Source organism: Schistocerca piceifrons, chromosome 1 (genome assembly GCF_021461385.2).
Source record: "Schistocerca piceifrons isolate TAMUIC-IGC-003096 chromosome 1, iqSchPice1.1, whole genome shotgun sequence".
In the NCBI taxonomy this organism is placed as follows: Eukaryota; Metazoa; Arthropoda; class Insecta; order Orthoptera; family Acrididae; genus Schistocerca; species Schistocerca piceifrons.
Genome location: NC_060138.1, coordinates 1124291856 through 1124315962, shown reverse-complemented (window position 1 = coordinate 1124315962; position 24107 = coordinate 1124291856). Strand labels below are relative to the sequence as shown.

Below are 24107 nucleotides of genomic sequence, written 5' to 3'. Positions count from 1 at the left end.
CCCGGTCACATATTGGACATTTGCTTGTAGGACGCAATCCATGGTAAACAGGTAGCCCAATTGCATATCTGGCGACAGTGCATGCTGACCATTGTTAGTGCCACTGGGCCGCAGCCTTAGCCTTCGTAACTCAATGCCTCTACCCCCTAAATCACTGTGAACATCTGCAACATTTGACCGTATACTTCATCTTCTACCTCCTGGTGGCTTTAGCCACCGATATTTCACTATCATAAATTTAATTATAACAAATCATATCAATACTGACGCGTTTTTGAGACATCCTCGATGTGCTGGTGTTCTGAAACAGCTTTTATTCATAGAGCATAAGTTATAATACAAAACCCACCAAATATGAACTTCAACAACGCAATCCAATTTGGTATCGCCAAAATTCTTCAGCCAGTGTACATCTCTGAAAGGAGTAGATTCATAGTACTTCTTGTAACACATACGTAAATGAAAACATGCGATTTTGCGACATCAGTGAAATATCGGTTTCTGATCGTCTTTTGTTCTGCACAAACGGACTCCAGGAATCAGCTGTTTGGGTTTCTGATATATAGTCAATTCACACTAGATGTGAATGAAATGGAACAGACTGTCAGGTGATGTCTCTGTCACTGAGTGTTCAAGCTAGACAGAATATTAAGACCATGTCAGTTCCCTTAGTCTAGTACTGAACAATGAAAGTGAGGTTAAAATATATAATATCTTCTACCATTTTTATTCATTTCGAATTTATCATTAGTGAATAATTTAAGCAAAGCTACAGCTTTTGCAGTTTATAAAAATTCAATGTAGTTCATTTTAAAAAATTAAGACATATGTTACTTAAAATTTCTAAATATGCCACGTCTATAAGACAATGAATATTTGGCTTTTGCGATTATCTGATTGTATTTACACTGATCAGCCAGATCATTATGACCATCTACCTAATAAGCAGTATGTCCAACTTTGGCATGGATAACAGTGGCAATGCGTCATGGCATGGAGGCAATGAGTCCTTGGTAGGTTGCTGGAGGGAGTTGGCACCACAGCTGCCTACATGTCACCTAATTCCCATAAATTCTGGGGAGGGAGCGATGAGATCTGATGCCACATTGAATCACATCCCAGATGTATTTGATTTGGTTCAGATCTGGTGAGTTGGAGGGCCAGCACATTGATTGGAACCCACCACTATGTTCCTCTAATTACTCCATTACACTCCTAGCCTTGTGACATGGCGCATTATCTTGTTGAAAAATGCCACTGCCTTCGAGAAACATTACCATCATCAAGGGGTGTATATGGTCTACAACAATTATATGATACTTCTTGAACATCATGAGCTCCACTGGACAAGTGGATGCCCACGTCAATGTTCCACAGGGCATAATGGAGCCGCCACCAGCTTGTCTCCATCCTGCAGTACAGGTCTCCTGGAAGACAACATATTCACACCCTCCCACAGGCATGATGAAGAAGGTATTGGGATTCATTAGACCATGCAATGCTCTGCCACTGCGCCAACATCCAATGCGGCCAGTCAGGTGCCCATTTTCCGTTTGTACAATAACTAAGTCCCATGAAAAATTACATAAATGATCTGTAGGCTACTATCTCAAATATATGGCCTTTTTGGTAACTCATGTAAACTGGAATATGCAGTTGCGGATGTCCTGGTGTTAACATTAGCAGGTGCATGGGTTGTCACCTGCAGAAGCCCATCATTAGGCGTGTACCGCACACTGTGTATTCAGATACACTTGTTCTGTCACAGTTAGCCATCTGTCCTGTTTTGCCAGTCTGCCCAACCTATGACATCTGTAATGAGAGGTGGCTGCTGAGCCCCGCAGTGTCTGGACATGGTTTCGCCACATGTTGAAGACACTCACCACAGCATCACTCCAACGCCTGACAATTTATGCAGTTTCGAAAATGCATGTGCTGAGCCTCAGGGCCTTCACAATCTCCACTCAGTCCAGTTTGCACACTTTTCCCATCCTACAACAGACAGCACGCTCACTAATACTACATGTACCGTGCATATGTCAGACTAGCAGTCATTCCTCGCCAGGTGACACTGCTATCGCTTGGACGAGTTTATATCGATAGTAGGTCCGTGGTCATAATGTTCTGGCTGATCAGTGTATGAAGGAGTGGACCTATTATTGATACACTACAATTTTCCATTTACTGAATAAATAAGTTCCATGAAAAATTACATACTTGAACTGCTGCCTATTATCTGAAATACATGGCCTTTTTGGTAACTCATATAAAGCGAAATCTTACCTCAAGATTGATTCACAGAAATATGCACAACTACTATTATGTTGCACTCAAATTTAGGAAGATAGGAAGTTTTAGCGAATGCACCACTGTCTAAGGCAAATATTTGGAAAATGTGAATCACATCATTTGTAGCTGAAAATTCGGTAAAACCTTACTGAAAAGGAAGTGGGACTGCAAATTTTGGTAGTCTCAAGAAGTTGTTGTAAATCTTGGTTCGCTATAAAGATAACAATTGTGACACTAGAAGTCACCGTACAAAATCAGACTTAAGTACTAGCAAAGATAAAGTTAGTTAATAGTCAAAGAAAACTTCATAAGGGATATTCTTGATTAGTTTTATAGCTGCTGAGAAGTGAAGCAACATTTGAAAACGTTGGTATTTACTTGATAGCGAAAATCAATACATGCAGACACCTGAAACAATGAGATCACTCAGGTTTTCTCGACTCGATTAATTATTAGTGTACTTCCAGGAACTCTACAAAATTTTTGTTTCTATTTTATGCATAAAATGTATTTTTCTCCACCAACAGAGTTGACTTTTTCGCTTAAAAACGCTTTTTCAATAAAAATAGCCTCAGCAATTTACATTATTTTTGTACAGGATGTAGGCATCAGACCCATTCAGTTACTGTAAAATCATATTGCGCCTTCAGATATCTGGCCCCTCTTGTGGAAGAACACTCAATGTAAAAAATATCCATGTCGTCATGGAACATATGCAATGTTTCACGAAAACAAAGCAAAATAGTAAAATAAAGACTAAATAGACGCTCCGACCATGAGTGAATGTGGCAAAAAAAATAGATGACGTTTTTCGTTAGCAGAAGACGACCGTTCCCCTAACGACGTCAAGTCAAAGTTTTCTTCCTGAGACACCTTGACCCTGACGTCGTGTTGTGCTGTGATCAGTTCCGCTTACAGCTTGTGTGAAAACCGCTATTTGAATGCTATGCTGAATGTTTGGCAAACCTTCCCGGGCTGTTATTTTCAGTCAAGTGTTAATGGACCATAAATCAGTACAATGGCATTTTTACTCAAATAAATATTGGAGGTAGCCGATTTCATGTTCGCTCTAATATTTCTACTTCTCCTTTACGGCACTGCACAGAATGTTACTCCTTTAACCTGTGAACATAAGCGCGTTTCGAAAATGGCTGTGCGTCTAAAAGGGAGTGAAAATCGATTGTGGAAGAAAACATCCAGGGGCCAGAACTGCGTTTTTCAAAATCGATATTGAAGTGTTTACATGGCATCCAGAAGAGGTATTGGAAAATCTATGTACGAAACCCAATTTTGGAAGCCTCATGTAAATGTATTGCTGGAGAAAACATTATTACGTTGAGTGTTTTGGTGTTAATCGATGATCTGGAAAGATTAAGAACGTAGCCAAGTTAAAACAATATTTAAACATTATATAAAATCTCACTTTTCAGGCCTCGTCAAATCGAAGTTGAAACTCGAGCTTTCGAAGATTACTACCATTTTTTTCAGAAGGTTTTAAGGTTTTTCACGAAGAAGCCGCCGCGGAAAAACTTCGATATCGTAACATTTAGTGTTTACGGACAGGGCAAATGGTTGTCACTCGAGTGACACCAGGTTTTAGGTGCTTACACATGCAACCAATTTAAATTTGTAGTTTTTGTAACTAATAACAGTAATACATGCTAACTACAAATATTGTCCTGTTTTTTGGAAGTGCTTTCATAGATATTTTCAGAAACTATCACCTTTCCGCAAAGTTTACACGCAATAAAGCAACTACCCGCTGAAGATGGCGCAATGGGTGTAGGAAAAAGAAATGAATGCGTGAAGGCGGGATTGCTATAACAACTTTCCTTTGCGACTCCAAAAATCTAAAGAGGTTAGGTATAATGTGCTAGAAAATGATTGCTACGACTATTCTGAAACTCTGTTTTTCCTCTACAGTAATTAAATTCAAGCACTGTAACACGCTGAGGTGTAATGTCAGCCTATACCTAGGCGAAGACTATACGTGTATCGTACAGACATAGAATTAGAGAGGCGATAGTGACACAAGATGTGACGCTATGGAAGATTCGAACGCATCGTACGAGATGCCGATTCAAGGCAGTCGCCTGTTATTTTGTCGTCTGCTCGCTACGGAGATGGGGAGGGGCGGCTCTGCAGATAAAGGTCAGGCACAATCCAGCGAGAGCTCACTGTGTCGCAGAACTTCTGGAGTGCGTGAGTAGGTCTGTCAAACGAAATGGCATCACCAAAAGTCAAGAATGAGAAAATTGGGATCGTGGGAAGGTAGGTACAATATTTGTACGTAGAATTATACATTATCAACGCCTTCAAAGACGTTGCAGAAAACACAATTCTAATATCTAAGAAGTGTCAAGTCCGCACTGTGGCATAACGTGTAGTCACACACAGTGTGTTAAAAATTACTTTCAGCTCTGAGTTTTAACCTCACCGAAGTTCCCACCAAAGAAAATTGAATGTATATATTAACATAACCCCATGGACATCGGCATTTCTTAATTTACATCTTTCAAAGTAATTTACATTTCAGTTTTTTTTATTTTATGTATATAGCTGTAAATGAAATTAAGCGTATCTGTTTAAGATTTGATAGTGTTTACTGTTTCTGGGCAGTTGTCATTGTGTGCACAAAGCCCTGCTATCAGACGTTTCTTATTTCCTCAAAATTTCTCAACACTGTCACTGAAATATCGTCAGTAATTTTCCCATATTTCGTACTGTGCCATTGCCCATTTGCATTTACTGTGTGTTTATGCTATGTGGAACAAATGATACTTGTGTAGCAAAAGGAAACACTTGAGTTAGTTGCAAATCATATTGTTGTTTTAAAATCCCCCCTCACACTCCTCCCACTTTCCTATGATACGAAACTGAAAGTTCCTTTATGCTTGAGAATACATGCTATCAAGTAAGGTCTTCTTTTAGTCAAGTTGAAATTTTTCTTCCAAGTGTGGTACAGTGCCTTCTCATTAGTTACGCAGTCCATCATCAAATCTGCAGCATTGCATTGTAGCACCACATTTCAAAGGCACCCATACGATAGGCCTAGTTTGTAGGCAGAAAGTGGAGGGTTTATGGAGCATTTTCAATATTTTTGGAGACAAATGGCGACTTGTAAGATAGCCAAAAGTTCCAGTTCCAACCCGGTGAAAACCTGCATAATTCTGACTTTTGAAACTTTTCCTGAAAGAAATGCACCAGACTACACTATTTTTTTTTTTTTTTTTTCTGTGTGCTAATTTGGGGGGGGGGGGGGGGGAGGTGTGTGTGAAGAGCTTCTACTTACTTTTCTGAACTGCTTATCATCTACATGTCCCCTCCATACAAGTCTACATTCCAGACAAGTACCTTCAGAAAAAGGCTTGCATTTTATAGTCTCTCTACTTCAACCATCAGTAGGCCTATTTGCTACTGCAGTAGCAAAGCTCATCTACTGCTGTTAGTATCTTGTTTCCACATCACATTGTCAGTGTCACCTGATTTAGTTCAACTATACTCCATTTCCCTCGTTTTGCTTATGTTGATATTCATCTTACATTCTTCTCTCAAGACACTGCCCATTCTGTTCAGTTGCTTTTCCAAGTCCTTTTTTTGTCTCCGACCGAATTAGAATGTCATCAGCAAACTTCTCAGTTCTACTTCCTGAACTTTAATTCACATTCCAAATTTCTGTTTTTGTTTCTTTCACAGCTTGTTCAATGTACAAATTGAATAACATCAGGGATAGACTACAGACAAGGCTTGTGTCTGTATGTGTGGATGGATATGTGCGTGTGTGCGAGTGTATACCTGTCCTTTTTTCCCCCTAAGGTAAGTCTTTCCGCTCCCGGGATTGGAATGACTCCTTACCCTCTCCTTTAAAACCCACTTCCTTTCGTCTTCCCCTCTCCTTCCCTCTTTCCTGATGAGGCAACAGTTTGTTGCGAAAGCTTAAATTTTGTGTGTATGTTTGTGTTTGTTTGTGTTTGTTTGTGTGTCTATCGACCTGCCAGCGCTTTTGTTCGGTAAGTCACCTCATCTTTGTTTTTATATATGATAGTACAATAATATTCACATCTTTCAGCATCTGATTTCTTTGGAACTGGAATTATTACACTCTTTGTTGTTGTGTGTATAACAAAACTTGAATAACAATATCTGTTTCATGGACCTGCACTTTAATAAATGGTTGATGTTGCTCTTACGTTTGTAGTGTACTAGTGAAATTCTTTGACTCTTCTTTTACCCTCCATTTACGTAACCCTTATTTGACACAGTTCTGCGGAGTGATGTGCTTGATACACTGGAGTGGATTGCACCCCAGCAACAACAATTGTTATAACAAATAATCTATTGAATAGGCCCTATATGTTGTTGTTGTTGTGGTCTTAAGTCCAGAGACTGGTTTGATGCAGCTCTCCATGCTACTCTATCCTGTGAAAGCCTCTCCACCTCCCAGTAACTAGTGCAACTTGCATCCTTCTGAACCTGCTTAATTTATTCATCTCTTGGTCTCCCTCTACGATTTTTACCCTCTGTGCTTCCCTCCAAAACTAAATTCATGATGCCTTGATGCCTCAAAACATGTCCTACCAACTGATACCTTCTTCTAGTCAAGTTGTGCCACAAATTCCTCTTCTCCCCAATTCTGTTCAGTACTTCCTCATTAGTTATGCCCCATCTAATATTCAGCATTCTTCTGTAGCACCACATTTCAGAAGCTTCTATTCTATCCTTGTCTACACTGTTTATCATCCATGTTTCACTTCCATACATGGCTACACTCCATACAAGAGTTTCTGACACTTAAATCTATACTCGACGTTAACATATTTTTCTTCTTCAGAAATGCTGTTTTTGCCATAGCCACTGTACATTTTATATCCTCTCTACTTCTACCGTCGTCATCAGTTATTTTACTCCCCAAATAGCAAAAATCATTTACTACTTTAAGTGTCTCATTTCCTAATCTAAACCCTCAGCATCCCCTGATTTAATTCAACTACATTCCATTATCCTTAGTTAGCTTTTGTTGATGTTCATCTTACATCCTCCTTTCAAGACATTGTTCATTCCATTCAACTGTTCATACAAGTCCTTTGCTGTCTCTAACAGAATTGCAGTATCCTCGGCAAACGTCAAAGGTTTTATTTATTCTCCATGGATTTTAATTCCTACTTCAAGTTTTCTTTTGTTTACATTACTGCTTGCTTAATATGCAGATTGAATAACATTGGGGATAGGCTACAACTCTGTCTCACTCCCTTCCCAACCATTGCTTCCCTTTAATGCTCCTTGACTCTTATAACTGCCATCTGGTTTCTGTAGAAATTGTAAATAGCCTTTTGCTCCCTGTATTTTACACATGCCACCTTCAGAATTTGAAAGAGTGTGTTCCAGTCAACATTGTCAAAAGCTTTTTCTAAGTTTAGTAATGTAGATTTGCCTTTCCTTAACCTGTCTTCAGAGATAAGTTATAGGGTTAGTATTACCTTGTGTGTTCAACATTTCTAGGGAATCCAAACTGATCTTCCCCGAGGCTGGCTTCTACCAGTTTTTCCATTGAATAAATATAGTTCAAAAATTTTTTGTAACTTCTCAAAATCTCACCCTTTGAAGTTATGTAGGTCATGTAACCAAAAAATAACATTAAAAAATGCAGGCATTGGAGAAACTGAAAAACGTTACTGTTTCTATCTTTTTTAAAATTATATCTTTGTTTTCAAATAAGTAGCCAGAAATTTAACTCTTGTTTCCTCAATATATAGTACTACAAGAAAGATAGTAATGACTCTTCCTGAACTATCTAAAAAAGATATTCATTCTGGAAAATTGGAGGGAGGAACATTATGAAAAAGTGAAAATTCTGTTATCAAAATAAGCAAGTATTTTCAGTATCATTATCTGAACCCTCTTTTTCTCCTGTAATGCATGCAGAACCTTGTTCTTCACTTGGAAAATTCTCATCATCAATTCATTTAACAAATTCATCACGATTTTTGTCCACTTCAAGAAACTCCCCCTGTGTGTTGAGTTAGCAGATTATATGTCCTGCTATTATTTGAATAAAATGTTATCTAGATTACAAAAAATAGACATTATAAAACATAGCATACACACTTTATTTTTTATTCTGATGTTAAAATATACTTCAAAAAGAATGCTAGAGGGAAAAATTGTATCGCATACCATTATGGGTAAATTTGGAGAGGATATGGAGGCCAACAGGAACGGGAAACAACTCTTGGATTTCTGTACCAGTATGGGCTTAGTAATCACAAACTCCTTTTTTAAACATAAGAACATTCACCGGTATACTTGGGAAGGCAGGGGAACCAGATCTGTCATTGACTATATAATAACAGATCAGGAATTCAGGAAGGCTGTGAGGGACACATGTGTATTCAGGGGATTCTTTGATGACACTGATCATTATTTAATCTGCAGTGAAATAGGGATTGTGAGGCCGAAAGTGCAGGAGGTCAGGCCCATATGTAGGAGGATAAGAGTGGAGAAACTTCAGGATAAGGAAATCAGGCACAAGTACATAACAATGATCTCAGAAAGGTACCAGTTAGTTGAATGTAGTCAATTACAGTCATTGGAATAGGAATGGACAAGGTACAGGGACACGGTACTAGAAGTGGCTAAAGAATGTCTTGGAACAGTAGTGTGTAAAGGTAGGATGAAGCAAACAGCTTGGTGGAATGACACAGTCAAGGCAGCCTGTAAAAGGAAAAAGAAGGCGTATCAAAAATGGCTACATAATAGAACTCAGGTAGACAGAGAAAGTTATGTTGAAGAAAGAAACAAAGCCAAACAGATAATTGCAGCATCCAAGAAGAAATCTTGGGAAGACTTTGGAAACAGGTTGGAGACTTTGGGTCAAGCTGCTGGAAAACCATTCTGGAGTGTAATTAGCAGTCTTCGAAAGGGAGGTAAGAAGGAAATGGCAAGTATTTTGGACAGGTCAGGAAAACTGCTGGTGAATCCTGTGGTTTGCTTGGCCAGATGGAGGGAATCTTTTGAAGAGTTGCTCAATATAGGTGACAATACGATCAGTAAAGTTTCAGATTTCGAGGTACAATGGGATAGGAATGATGATGGAAATAGGATCACATTTGAGGAAGTGGAGAAAATGGTCAATAGATTGCAGTGCAATAAAGCAGCTGGGGTGGATGAAATTAAGTCGGAACTCATCAAGTACAGTGGAATGTCGGGTCTTAAATGGTTACACAGGATAATTGAAGTGGCCTGGGAGTCGGGACAGGTTCCATCAGACTGGACAAAAGCAGTAATCACACCAATCTTTAAACATGGAAACAGAAAAGATTGTAACAACTACAGAGGTATCTCTTTAATCAGCGTTGTGGGTAAAATCTTTTCAGGTATTGTTGAAAGGAAAGTGCAAGTATTAGTTGAGGACCAATTGGATGAAAATCAGTGTGGGTTTAGGCCTCTTGGAGGTTGTCAGGACCAGATCTTTATCCTACGGCAAATAATGGAGAAGTTCTATGAGTGGAACAGGGAACTGTATCTATGCTTTATAGATCTAGAAAAGGCATATGACCGGGTTCCTAGGAGGAAGTTATTGTCTGTTCTACGAGATTATGGAGTAGGAGGCAAACTTTTGCAAGCAATTAAAGGTCTTTACATGGATAGTCAGGCAGCAGTTAGAGTTGATGGTAAATTGAGTTCATGGTTCAGAGTAGTTTCAGGGGTAAGACAAGGCTGCAACCTATCTCCACTGTTGTTCATATTATTTATGGATCATATGTTGAAAACAAGGGGTGGGTGAGATTAAGATATGTGAACACAAAATAAGTAGTCTTGCATATGCCGATGACTTAGTTGTGAAGGCAGATTCGATTGAAAGTTTGCAAAGTAATATTTCAGAGCTAGATCAGAAATGTAAGGACTATGGTATGAAGATTAGCGTCTCCAAAATGAAAGTAATGTCAGTGGGAAAGAGATATAAATGGATTGAGTGCAAAATAGGAGGAACAAAGCTAGAACATGTGGATGGTTTCAAGTACTTAGGATGCATATTCTCACAGGATGGCAACATAGTGAAAGAACTGGAAGCGAGGTGTAGCAAAGCTAATGCAGTGAGCGCTCAGCTACGATCTACTCTCTTCTGCATGAAGGAAGTCAGTACCGAGACTAAGTTATCTGTGCGCCGTTCAATCTTTCGACCAACTTTGTTGTATGGGAGCGAAAGCTGGGTGGATTCAGGTTACCTTATCAACAAGGTTGAGGTTACGGATATGAAAGTAGCTATGATGATTGCAGGTACTAGTGGATGGGAACAATGGCAGGAGGGTGTCCACAATGAGGAAATCAAAGAAAAACTGGGAATGAACTCTATAGATGCAGCAGTCAGGGCGAACAGGCTTAGATGATGGGGTCATGTTACACGCATGGGAGAAGCAAGGTTACCCAAGAGGCTCATGGGTTCAGCAGTAGATGGTAGGAGGAGTCGGGGCAGACCAAGGAGAAGGTACCTGGATTCGGTTAAGAATGATTTTAAGTAATAGGCTTAACATCAGAAGAGGCACCAATGTTAGCACTGAATAGAGGATCATGGAGGAATTTTATAAAGGGACTATGCTCCAGACTGAACACTGAAAGGCATAATCAGTCTTAAATGATGATGATGATGATGATTAATGAGAGCAAAAGAGTCACAGAGATGCTCAGCTGCCTCCAGCAGCAGGCTCTGCAAGAGAGGTGTTCTGCATTATGGAATACTCTGCTGTTAAAATTCCAAGAGCATACATTCCTAAAAGAGTCAACCAGTGTATTGCTTCCTTTTGTGTGTACCTCATGAAGATAAAATTGGAGAGATTTGAGCCTACACAGAGGCTTACAAGCAATCTTTCCTCCTAGAACCAGTTGGAACTGGAACAGGAAAAGCGCGAAGTGACACAAAATACTCTCCAGCACACACCATAAGGTGGTTTGTGAAGTTTATATGTTGAAAATATTTTGTCCAACTCTCAATTTATGACTACGTTTAAGTGCTGTATTTGTTGCTCCTTATGAAATGCCTGACATGTAATGTTGACTGATAAACAAAACCAGTTTTGTTAATTTGCCAGTTTAATCACCTTGTGGTTTTTCTTCCTTCCCCTCAGTGGTTTGATTGGCCGTAGCTGGGCAATGCTGTTCGCTGCTGCTGGGTATGAGGTTCATCTTTATGACATCTTGCCAGAGCAGGTCAGCTCAGCCCTGGACGATATTAAAAAACAACTGAAAACATTGGAAAAGGAAAAACTTCTACGTGGAAAACTGTCTGCAGACCAACAGATGTCTCTTATAAAGGGTGAGTTACTTTTCTTGAAACCCTTTAAGGATACAGGGTACTTTCTCGGCTCAATATTATGTAAAAGTGAGCACCTGTTTCTTTCAGGCACTGTTTATAATGTATATGTGTTAAAAATTTTGTGTTGGTATCAGGTAATGCAGCACACTTTCTAAATAAATTAGAAGTATTTTTAATATTTCTGAACCTGCTTAGGGTTATTAAAAAAAGTTACAAAGAAATAGATGCAATTTTTTTCCAAACTATTTAATTCAATTTTATACATTTGAAGGAGACCAAATTTTTACCAGATATGCATGACATGATGGCTGAGGAACTAGACCTATTTAATTCCACCTATTATGTGTATTACAAGCATATAAAATATCACATCTTACATTTCAATTTTTATAAATTTTTTCTTAATAAAAATGTTACTTTTTCTACAATTTAGTTGATTCTGCAATAAAGCTTAGGTCTACTACAAAAGTATGGACTGTTGCAAGTTACAGAAAAAATAGAGCAATGCTTTATAAACTTTAGGAAATATTTGTACCTGGATTCTGAAAAATACAACTTGGAAATGAATGCGTGAAGGCGGGATTGCTATAACAACTTTCCTTTGCGACTCCAGAAATCTAAAGAGGTTGGATATAATGTGCTAGAAAATGATTGCTACGACTATACTGAAACTCTGTTTTTCCTCTACAATCATTAAATTCAAATACAACTTGTGGGAAATTGGGAATGAAGATATGAGCCCAATTAAACTGTGTCTCAGAACATTCCTGAAGCATAGTCTTCACCCTGCAGCAATTCATCATCTTCAGGCTTCCTCTTGGCATTCCTTTTAGCACTTCTTGCTTCTTTGGCAACTCAAAGAGCGAATCTTTCAGCTTCATGCACCCGTTGTCTGTCACGTGCAAGCAATTGATCTTCCATATTAGAGCCACATTTTATGCCTAAATTTCTCAGGACTTCCAACCTTCCTATCAAACCATGATTGAAACATATCACTGCACCCAGTACACCAACTTTTAATGTATTTAGTCCTGCATAAAAATTCTTGGGTGTTCTTTCCCATATGCAGAGGTAAAACACAGGGAGCGAAAGGCTATTTACAATTTGTGCAGAAACCAGATGGCAGTTATAAGAGTCGAGGGACATGAAAGGTAAGCAGTGGTTGGGAAGGGAGTAAGACAAGGTTATAGCCTCTCCCCGATGTTGTTCAATCTGTATATTGAGCAAGCAGTAAAGGAAACAAAAGAAAAATTCGGAGTAGGTATTAAAATTCATGGAGAAGAAATAAAAACTTTGAGGTTCGCCGATGACATTGTAATTCTGTCAGAGACAGCAAAGGACTTGGAAGAGCAGTTGAATGGAATGGACAGTGTCTTGAAAGGAGGATATGAGATGAACATCAACAAAAGCAAAACAAGGATAATGGAATGTAGTCGAATTAAGTCGGGTGATGCTGAGGGAATTAGATTGGGAAATGAGACACTTAAAGTAGTAAAGGAGTTTTGCTATTTGGAAAGCAAAATAACTGATGATGGTCGAAGTAGAGAGGATATAAAATTTAGACTGGCAATGGCAAGGAAAGCGTTTCTGAAGAAGAGAAATTTATTAACATTGAGTATAGATTTAAGTGTCAGGAAGTCATTTCTGAAAGTATTTGTATGGAGTGTAGCCATGTATGGAAGTGAAACATGGACGATAAATAGTTTGGACAAGAAGAGAATAGAAGCTTTTGAAATGTGGTGCTACAGAAGAATGCTGAAGATTAGATGGGTAGATCACATAACTAATGAGGAGGTATTGAATAGGATTGGGGAGAAGAGAAGTTTGTGGCACAACTTGACCAGAAGAAGGGATCGGTTGGTAGGACATGTTCTGAGGCATCAAGGGATCACCAATTTAGTATTAGAGGGCAGCGTGGAGTGTAAAAATCGTGGAGGGAGACCAAGAGATGAATGCACTAAGCAGATTCAGAAGGATGTAGGTTGCAGTAGGTACTGGGAGATGAAAAAGCTTGCGCAGGATAGAGTTGCATGGAGAGCTGCATCAAACCAGTCTCAGGACTGAAGACCACAACAACAACAACATGCAGTGGTTGAAACTTTCATTTGTATTCTGAGTGCCCCCAAGAAGACATTTGCTAAGCAAAACAGGGTCACTCAGGTCCCTAAAAAATGGTTTTATTTCATCCATAACAGTCTCAGGAAGAGAATGCTTTTGATGGTGTATTTGACCACTTTCATTTGCCTGTTGGTAACCACACCAAGGATCTGCTCCTTTAGGGTAAAGTCCGTAAACAGGGTGGTCATCTGTGGACAACTTACGAAAGTAGGTGGCCCATACAGCTTTTCTAATTGCTGTAACATCATTCAGTAGTGTGGTTCATCTAATGTCCAGTCCATAATAACTCTGAAGGAGGTCTATTTCAGTTTCTGTCAATCTGCCTCGATCAGACAGAGATTTTCCATCAGATAGCAAGTTTCATTTCTCTTTGTAGCTTCCTCAATCTAGCACCCATCCTCTTTTGCACATGTCCACAACACTCCAGTTTTGTTACTAAGGTATGACCATAAACATTGAACTCATTAATTTCATTGAAAGCTTTAGAGCCCCAATCACCTAGGTACTTTATATATCTAATGTTATAAACAGGCACCGACATCTGAAATATTTTTAGAGCTCCATCACACTCCATACCTCCACTGTAACCATCATAATTCTTAGAAAACTGATGTTCAATATGTCCTTCATTGTTACCATGGCAGGTGTGGCAGTACTTAGATAAGCACTCAACATCAACAACTTTACCATTCTCCAGAGAAGTAGCACTTACAACACCAATCAAGGAACGATGTCGATGCCGTTGCCATATCCCGTCAAGTGCAACAGCAATATCCCTGGTTTCACTAATATTTACAGTTTCTTCTACTGCATGTTTCATAGATGCTTTAGACACAACCGTCAAGGCACCTAAAAGTATTTTTATGTACTTGCTGAACGTACTGGGAGGAGGAGGAGGTAGGTCGATCAAACCACAAAACATTTGAGCAGCCTTTTTTCCTTTCCTTTTTGCATGCATTGCATATAATAACTTCAAATTAACATCATATGAATTATGCACAATGTTTGAAGCCCTTTTCGAGGTCGATTTATTGCAGAATCTACACAGAACAACTAATTTTGATGCTAAACCCTTCCTGCTACTTTGTTGTTCAGTTATTTCTAGAAAGCCATACACCATCACATTGTTTGCATTTTGCCACTTCCTTTATCAAAGAAGATAAGATGCCCACATCAACAATAAATCCACTACAAACAGCATAATTGTTAACACAAAAATTTGAATCTCCTAGAGTTTCTTCCCAGAAAAACTGATACATAGGCTACTTTCAACAGTGTGGCATGCTTTGTTTGTGAACTGGTTACCACGGAATTTCCTTTTATTGAATTTCTTGATGCGTGGCATAGTTTGTATTTATTGCACACTAAAGGATATGTACTTCCACAAATATATATATCACTTGGTTACAAACATTCAGTAACAAGTGAACAAACTGCTTCAGTGAAACAAAAGTAAGTACTAGCAAAGATAATCATTTACAGACACTAGGAACCTGCACAATTACCAACATATACAATATATCATATGTGTTATCACTGGAAACAGGAAGTTCACAGTTCTTTCCGAAATAATACTAGTTTGTGAAACGAGGGTGTGGCAGCATACATGACTGTACCTTTAAAATTTGGTATATATAGGTCATCGTTCATTTGAAACCCTATAATGTATATATCAATGTAATCAGAAAAGCCAATAGAATTTAATAAAGTCATAAAAATTTGGATTTTTTTTTTCCCACCATTTATAAGTACCCTGTATCCTTAATTATCACATTTGTTATTGTTAATATTTGATCTGCCACGTAAGTTTGTTAATTAGAAGAGCTCTATCACGTACATTTCTCGTATGTAGCATTACAGTAAACAAGAATGTTCCGAGTTTTTTTTTGCTTTCTTTTTGCCAATATGATTTGGAGAAAAAATTCCCTAATGTAGAGAGTGAATGTCTATCTGCTGGCTCTGTCACTGATGGCCTTCTTCATCACCACCACTTATTAGAAAGAACTGTGGCTTCTTTTCTGCAGTGTGCAGACATCCACTTTGGTAATGCTTTAGAGCCTCAGAGACACAGGAGGGAGCAGTTTAATTTTGACAGCATAGAAGAATAGGAAATGAGCAAAAGTGACTTGTGTGGTGCTCCCTAGGAAGAGAAGGAAAAATAATAGGAGAACATGACCTAAGGGAGGAACGAATTAGAAGATGAATTTTGCATGTGGCACAGATTAATAATTGCAATCTCTTGGTTAAAGAGCCAAGAAAGAAGGCTGGTTGTATACATCAAAGATACCTGGAGACACTGGAATGTTTCAGATAGCTTATATAATGGCAAGACAGATCTTTAGAAACCATATTTTAAACTACGAAACACTTCCAGCAGCAAATGTGTATAGTGCTCCCAATTTACTGATTATGATTAAATATTAAGGAGATGGGCTCTAAATAACTTGAGTGAACCAAAGCTTGTTAGATTGACTGAATCAGGCGAAAGGAATGTAGTAGAAGTGGGCAAGCGAGAGATGGAGTAGTGAAGGTTGCAGAGGAACAATTAGGCAAAAAAAAAAAAAAAGGCAAGGTCCAGTACACATCCTTGAATAACACTAGAGGTAGTCAGTTTAACTGGCCAAATATAAACGAAATCAAGCCGACAATAGGGAGCACAGATGTCAAAAAAATCAGATTGACAGGAGGTGAAAAATGGTGAGGTGGGGGTTGCTAGAGAAGTGTCAAGAATATGAAAATAATGTAGATGCTGAATCGCAGGTAGCCACAACAAAAAGACTGTCACAAATAGTTTTTGGCCAGTAAGGCCTTTGTCAAAGATAGATGATTTTATATATATATATGGTTATAATAGAGGGAAACATTCCACGTAGGAAAAATATATCTAAAAACAAAGATGATGTGACTTACCAAATGAAAGTGCTGGCAGGTCGACAGACACACAAACATACACACAAAATTCAAGCTTTCGCAACAAACTGTTGCCTCATCAGGAAATACAGACGGACCTGCTTGTGTCTGTATATGTGTGGATGGATGTGTGCGTGTGTGCGTGTGGGCGTGTGCGCGCGAGTGTATACCTGTCCTTTTTTCCCCCTAAGGTAAATCTTTCCGCTCCCGGGATTGGAATGACTCCTTACCCTCACCCTTAAAACCCACATCCTTTCGTCTTTCCCTCTCCTTCCCTCTTTCCTGATGAGGCAACAGTTTGTTGCGAAAGCTTGAATTTTGTGTGTATGTTTGTGTTTGTTTGTGTGTCTATCGACCTGCCAGCGCTTTCGTTTGGTAAATCACATCATCTTTGTTTTTAGATATATGGATGATATATACGCGCGCGCGCGCGCACACACACACACACACACACACACACACACACACACACACACACACACAAAAAAATGCAACTCACACACGCGACTGAATGTGCGTGCATGCGTGTCTGTGTGCATGTTGTCGTCTATGTTTGACAAAGGCCTTACTGGCCGAAAACTTTGTTTGTGACGGTCCTTTTGTTGGGCCTATCTGTGACTCAGCGTCTCCGCTGTATGGTGAGTAGCAGCTTTCCTTCTCATAATATTGTTACATTTCATCCTGGATTTTCCATTGTTTAATACATATATAAGGGAAATATAAGTTCCATGTAAAGGAAAATTAAAGAAACCTTATAAGAAAAGACTTATTATTTTCGGACCGGTACAGTAATTTTAGTTGGTGTATTTAACTGTTTCTTTGTATAATACTACTGGGCTTTTTTTTATTTTTGTAGGCACATCAAACTTGTCAGAAGCCGTCAAGGGAGCAAAATTGGTACAGGAAAATGTACCAGAAAGACTGGATTTGAAATGTAAGGTGTATCAGGAGTTAGACAAAGTGGTGGATTCTAATACAATCCTCTCAAGTTCTACAAGTACATTCCTGCCTTCACTGTTCAGTAAGGACCTAAAACACAGGAGTCAAATTATTGTCTCACATCCAGTAAGTACAAAAATATTTGTATTTTTTTATATAGTTTTATGGTAGAAATACAAGAGGTGGTCAAGCACAGATAAGGAGAGAGTAACTAATCTTAATGCAGACATGTAAAGTGATACAGGCACTCTGCTGTTCCTAATCTATGAAAACAACTTAGGTGACAATCTGAACAGCCCTTTTATGGATGACACTGTTGTTTACCATGTAGTAAAGGCATTGGAAGATCTAAACAAATTGCAAAATGTTGCCGATGGTGTATCTTCATGGTGCAAAAAGTGGCAATTTACCCTAAACAATAAAAGGTGGCAGGTCCTCCAGATGAGTACTAAAAAAACGTGTGAAATTTCAGTTACACAATAAATCATATAAATTTAAAGGTTGCCAATTCAGTTCAGTACTTAGTGGTTGCAACTATGAATAACTTAAATTGGAAGCATCACATAGAAAATGTGGAGACTGTGCTTTACTGCAGAACACTTGAACCATACAACAGATGTAATAAAGCAAATGTTTACACTATGCTTGCCTGGGGATCCTTACTGGATGAGATTAACAGAGGACATCAGAAAAGTTCAAAGATGGGCAGTTTGTTTTGTATTACTGTGAAATAGGGGAAAGTGTCTCTTGGATTAGAGGGGCAAGTCGGGGTGGCAATCATTAGAACAAAGGTATTTATTGTTGCTGTGAGCTCTCTTTACAAAATTTCAATCACCAACTTTCTGCACTGAGTGTGGAAATATTTTATTGATTCCCAGCTACATAGGAAGAAATGACTCTTGTAATAAAATAAGAGAAATCAGCTCTCGCATGGAAAGATTTAGATATTCATTTCTCCCAGGTGCTATTTGAGAGAGGAATGGTTGAGAAGTAGTCCAAAAGTTGTTCTCTGAACCATCTGCCCAAGAATTTGAGTGTGAATTTCTGAATAGTCTTGTAGATGTATATAGAAATTGGAAATTTGTGGTAAGGTCTTACGGGACCAAACTGCTGAGGTCATCGTTCCCTAAGCCTACACACTACTTAATCTAACTTAAATTAAACTTATGCTATGGACAAAAAACGTGCAAAACACACACACACACTCACACTCACACTCACACTCACACTCACACTCTCTCTCTCTCTCTCTCTCTCTCTCTCTCCAGGGAGGACTCGAACCTCCAACGGGAGCAGCCACACGGACCGTGACAAGGCGCCTCAGACTGTGTGGTTAGATGTATATAGAAAATAAGTAGAAATTTGTTCCTCAAAGTGATGTTCCAAGTCTACAAATGTATCGTGCTTATTTTCCTATCAGAACATGTTCAAACATGCATTGCTGCTGAGAGTTGCTGTCGGTGGATGTGACAGTGTTGGCTAGAAGAATAGTAACCAGTTCTGGGGAACAATTGTCCTTGTGGACTGCCACTCGTTTAGTGATTTGAGGAAATGTCTCCACTGCTTAGAGAAGGCTGTTCAGTGCTCTACCATGTGAAGGTACTTCAGAGTTTCTGTATAAAACAGAAAATTTGAGGACACTTCCGTTCAGAGTTGACTTCCTTAACCAACTGTTGGAGAGAATGTAGTCGAAATACATAAAGATTTCTGTGAATCACACTACTACATAACATCAGTCCCACAGCCTTTGTGTGTCTGCGTATTACATCATTCTTAAATATCATATTAAAGACAGAATGGTTTTTATTTCCTGTGTTGTATCACAAGTTTTGTCTGAGAAGCTAACAGTACATAGCTTGTTACAGTGCAAGAAATAGTGCAACAGATTTTGGTTATTGTTTGGATACTGTTATGTGTGATGAAATCTGAGATGTGGTTACAAAATGTGGGAAATTTAAAACAAGAAGTGAGGATGTAAGTTGAGGACATTAGTGTTGCCAAGGGGTTTGGAAGGAAAACTATAAGAACATGCTGTACAATAGGAAAGAAATTATTAAATTTGCTAGGAACAGAGTTAAAGAAAAACTCAGAAGTGCGAGTACTAGAAAGTTCAATGAAGACAGTGGACTGTAAGAGATGAGTCTTAAAAAATGTTAGCAGGGTCTTACGAACTTTTATATTGTATTCCCATGGTTATGGTATTCAGGCATTGGACCAATAAGGAGGAAGCAACAGTCCACATATGTTTCACACAACAATACTTAAAATTCTGAGAGTGATTTTCTGAGTGTATGAAAGTGAAATGAACTTACTGGGTAGCAACATTTCTTATTAATTAGTAGTAAGAAAGCAGAGTTATAAATTTCATAGTTGTAAAATAAGAATTATTGAACATGAAATTAAAAACTGAGCGGGTTTTACAAATGTATAGCACACGAAAAACTACAGTGTGTTCCATGATTAATGTTTAATTAGTTTAAAATCTTATAGTGTCCCTTGTTCATGAAAATTGTCGTAAGATGAGGTGTGCAGTATGTTGGCAACAGTTTCTTTACAAACAGAGGCATTGCTAAGTGTTTTGCCATGCTAGGACAGAACTGAAAAATAACACCCCTTCTTTTTTTACTATGATTGGTCTCCCCGATATCCATCCCCATTTCCACCACCAGCAACATCCAACGGCACAACAATGCAAAACTGTTGTTGTACTTTTAACCATTAAACTAAAGTGACCAGACATCTTAATTTCCTGGGGACAGTCCTCAGTTTTTATGCTCAGTTCATAGTTTCTTTAAAACAGTTTCAGCAATTATGTCCAACTGATAAAAAGTCATGAGTCTCTTCTTTTAATTATTTGCGCACATGTCAAAATTTAAGGAAATGACAGCTAATATGTTTAAGAAAAGACAATGTAGTTCATTTCTCATGCTGCAAGTCTCTGAGACAGACTTAACTGACACCAACTCATTTTTATGTATGATTATGATGAACTGCATTTACCTTTTACTCGTTTTAGATATGTTGAAAGAGAAGTACAAAACCTAGTTTGTGAATATGTGATCAATTATCCACAGAAAATAGTAGAACTAAAAACATCAACAGAACCAATGAATAGAACTGATACTTGACAAATGATCTGCAGAGACAAAAACAAAAAGGACTGAGGGAGTTGTGGTATCAGGTTGCAACTTGATTGCAAGCCAGCGCATGGACCTTGCTGCAATGCTCGACAGAGATGAATTGAGATTATCTTTGTTTCCATTTTGTACTCGGTAGCAGTTGCTTTAGTTTTGGGCTAGGTAGAGGCAATGTGTTTACTTTTGTCAAAGTTAGTAAAGACTTGTTATGTAATTGTTGTGAATGCTTTTGAAAACAGTTTGATGTTTTAGCTTTTCCTCTTTTTCATTTCTTCTCATGGTTTGCTCAATTTTTTCGCTGGCTGATTTGAAATTAATTTTTCCTTACCATGGGCCACCCTTAAAATTTTACCGCCCTATTTGTACCTGATGATAGCAACAGCCCTGTTTATGAAATTGTTGCATATGACCACCATTTATAGAGACTATCACAGGTGGCAGTTAATGGAAATTTTAAAATTGTGACATCTTGTTAAGACACAAAAAGTAATTTAGAAAAAGACACCATAAAAACCAACTACACTAGCGTTCCGAAATGACTAGAGATAGGACATTCATATTCAGAGGCTATATACATTAGTATGTTCTGCAGAAATGAGTAGCATTTGAAGCATGTTGCCCCATGGGTTCAGGGTCAACATGGATATCACAGTGGAATGTCAAGTACTGGGAAAGTGTGCCTGCGGCTCTCGTTGTCACTATAAACCAAACATAATGGATCAATGTGACTTAAGCAGACATACAGGATGCCTCGCAGACTTGCTTGGATGCTACTGTCAAATCAGAGAATTCAAAAGAGGGTGCATTATTGGCATGAGAGAATGTGGTGCATCCATCCAGGAAATTGCTGCTCATGTGGGCCGAAGTGTTTTGGCAGTGCAACGGGTGTCTACAGAATGATTCACAGAAGGCTGTAGAACATGACAACATGGGTCAGACCGCACTGCCCACCTAGAAGATCGACATCTCATCCGAATGGAATTGCAAGACAGATCTGCATCCTCAGCTCTAGCACAACAGCAGAACAGTATAACACATCGTACACTATCAGGGGTGCCAGTTCTTTTCCTTTTATTACGGCATTTGTTACGTTCGTGTCATCCACTTCTCGTACCTTTGGCGAATGTGCAGAAACGTGCTAGATGGCAGTAGTGTATGGAACAATGTCACTGGGGACAGGAGTGGCATCGGATAGTGTTTTCGGACAAATCCAGGATCTTTTTGTTTGAAAATTATGGCTGCACTTTGGTTCACCATACACAGTGTGAGTAGCATCACACTGACTGCATTCGCACAACTCGTGGCATTATGGTGTGGGCTGCTATTGGCTACAACCACAAATCGCAGTTGGTGTGTGACCAGTGTGACCTAAGTGAATGACATACTGCGACCCGTAACCATATCCTTTCTACACAACATCCCAGACGCCGTTTTTCAGCAACACAATGCATGACTACGTGTTGCTGTATGAACACGTGCCTTCTTGGTGTCACAGGATGTCACCCTTTGGCCCTAGCCCGCTAGATCACCAGACCCAGACATGTCACCAATCGAAAATGTGTGGGCTATAGTGAAACAACGGGTGCAGTTCTGTGACCCGATGCCAACCAGCACAAGTGAAATTTGAAATCAGCTGAATGCAGCATGGATGGCCATACTGCAGGACACCATTAGCACCCTATAAGCATCGATGGCATTGTGCACGGAACAAGTTATCATGGCCCATAGCGGATCCTGTGCCTACTAGGCAACAGGGCACCTGGTGAACCAAGATGACTGATATATAATAATTTCTGCAGAACATAATAACGCACAAGACCTGTGAAGATAAACATCCTATCTCTAGTTGTTAAAACTCCTATGTTTTTTCTCAAGATGAATGTATATTTGATTATGGAAATTCAATTAGCAAACAAAATATTACATAGTTAGCTTTATACAGATTAAAAAGAGCCATCATATTTATTGAAGGCAACTATTAATTGTCACAAGAATGTGTTTTATTAATGTTTTCTTTTAACTTTTCATGCAGTGCAAGAAACACAGATAATATTTGCACTTCCAGAAAAAACTATAATGTGATGTAGAAGTGTGATATTTGTTTAGTAGAATTTATTACTTTTTGGAAGCATGCAGAAATTGGTAGATCTTCACTAATTTCTCGGATCCTTTCTCTCTTAAATTATTTCATAATTATGATCAACCAAGTCCATAGATGGAGAAGATCCCCCAATGGATGCAGTACAGACAGGTCAAGGAATGAGGCACTAGTAAAGTAGTTGTAGTGTCTTGAATAAATTAAACATAGGAATTTAAATTGAACTATTTGTCAGTACAAGCAAAATCCTAAAAAACAATAAAAATCCATAAAAAACCATTTTACTCACTTGTTTATTTTTTTTAATACCAGGGCTTTTCTCAACTGTGGTATTTATGCCATAAGTGTTCCTGTTGGTTAGCGTTTCTGAACTGCATTCATGGAGTGTTCAACAAAATATGATGGACTCGTATTAAGATTTCTGATTTTTTATTTATATTTTACCTTAGTGTTAAACCCAGATTTCTGTTGTCAACTGCTTGCCTGTTTTCATACCTTAGTGTTAATGATGATAAAACATTTTTGCAGTTCAAAAAATTTTCCCTTGAACATTGTTCTCAATCTTTTCTCTGTCTCACAGCTATATGGTATTTCATTTTTTAAATTTTGTTCTTCTTACAGGTGAACCCCCCATATTATGTTCCTTTGGTTGAAATAGTACCAGCTCCCTGGACTGATCCAGCAATTATTCCTCGTACAAGGGCTATCATGGAAGAAATTGGCCAAGCTCCAGTTTGCCTTACAAAGGAAATTCCAGGCTTTGCACTGAATAGAATCCAGTAAGTACCCTCCTGCGCGCGCCCACACACACACACACACACACACACACACACACACACACACACACACACACACACACAGAGAGAGAGAGAGAGAGAGAGAGAGAGAGAGAGAGAGAGAGAGAGAGAGAGAGAGAGAGCAATTATCAAGACACGTGAAGATTTGGATTAAAGAACCCTACGTACTGTAAACATCTTGTTTCATGTTTAAAGTTTGTTTCCTACCTTTTCCTTCTAATATAAAATTGTTACCGTTGTTGTAAAACCAATTACTTAAAACAAACCTCTCTTACTTCTGTTCTTCTAAGGCTTTTGTCATCAGTTGTACTTGTAAGAAAATTTTAAATTCTTTGATGGATACCTTGTTTTTGTAATGTGACACAACTGTGGAATGTAACTGCTAGGAATGTCTTTAGAAGTAGACAGCCCTTGAGACAAATGTTTTCATATGTCACTTTGTTATGAAGGCATGTGTGTGGTAAATATGAAACAATTAACAGGAAATAAGTCGTAGACAAATAGTAGCT

General features: G+C 38.6%; 1 protein-coding gene across 1 annotated transcript in view; it reads left to right on the top strand.

Moving 5' to 3' along the window:
- Positions 1 to 4392: 4392 nt before the first annotated feature.
- LOC124778951 (lambda-crystallin) overlaps positions 4393 to 24107 on the top strand; it is a 36130-nt gene continuing 16415 nt past the window's right edge. Inside the window, exons 1-4 of the mRNA XM_047253677.1 lie at positions 4393 to 4560; positions 11412 to 11599; positions 17484 to 17692; positions 23423 to 23580. Coding sequence (XP_047109633.1) covers positions 4514 to 4560; positions 11412 to 11599; positions 17484 to 17692; positions 23423 to 23580 — 602 coding nt within the window. The 5' untranslated portion in view covers positions 4393 to 4513. The remainder of the gene's footprint in view (positions 4561 to 11411; positions 11600 to 17483; positions 17693 to 23422; positions 23581 to 24107) is intronic.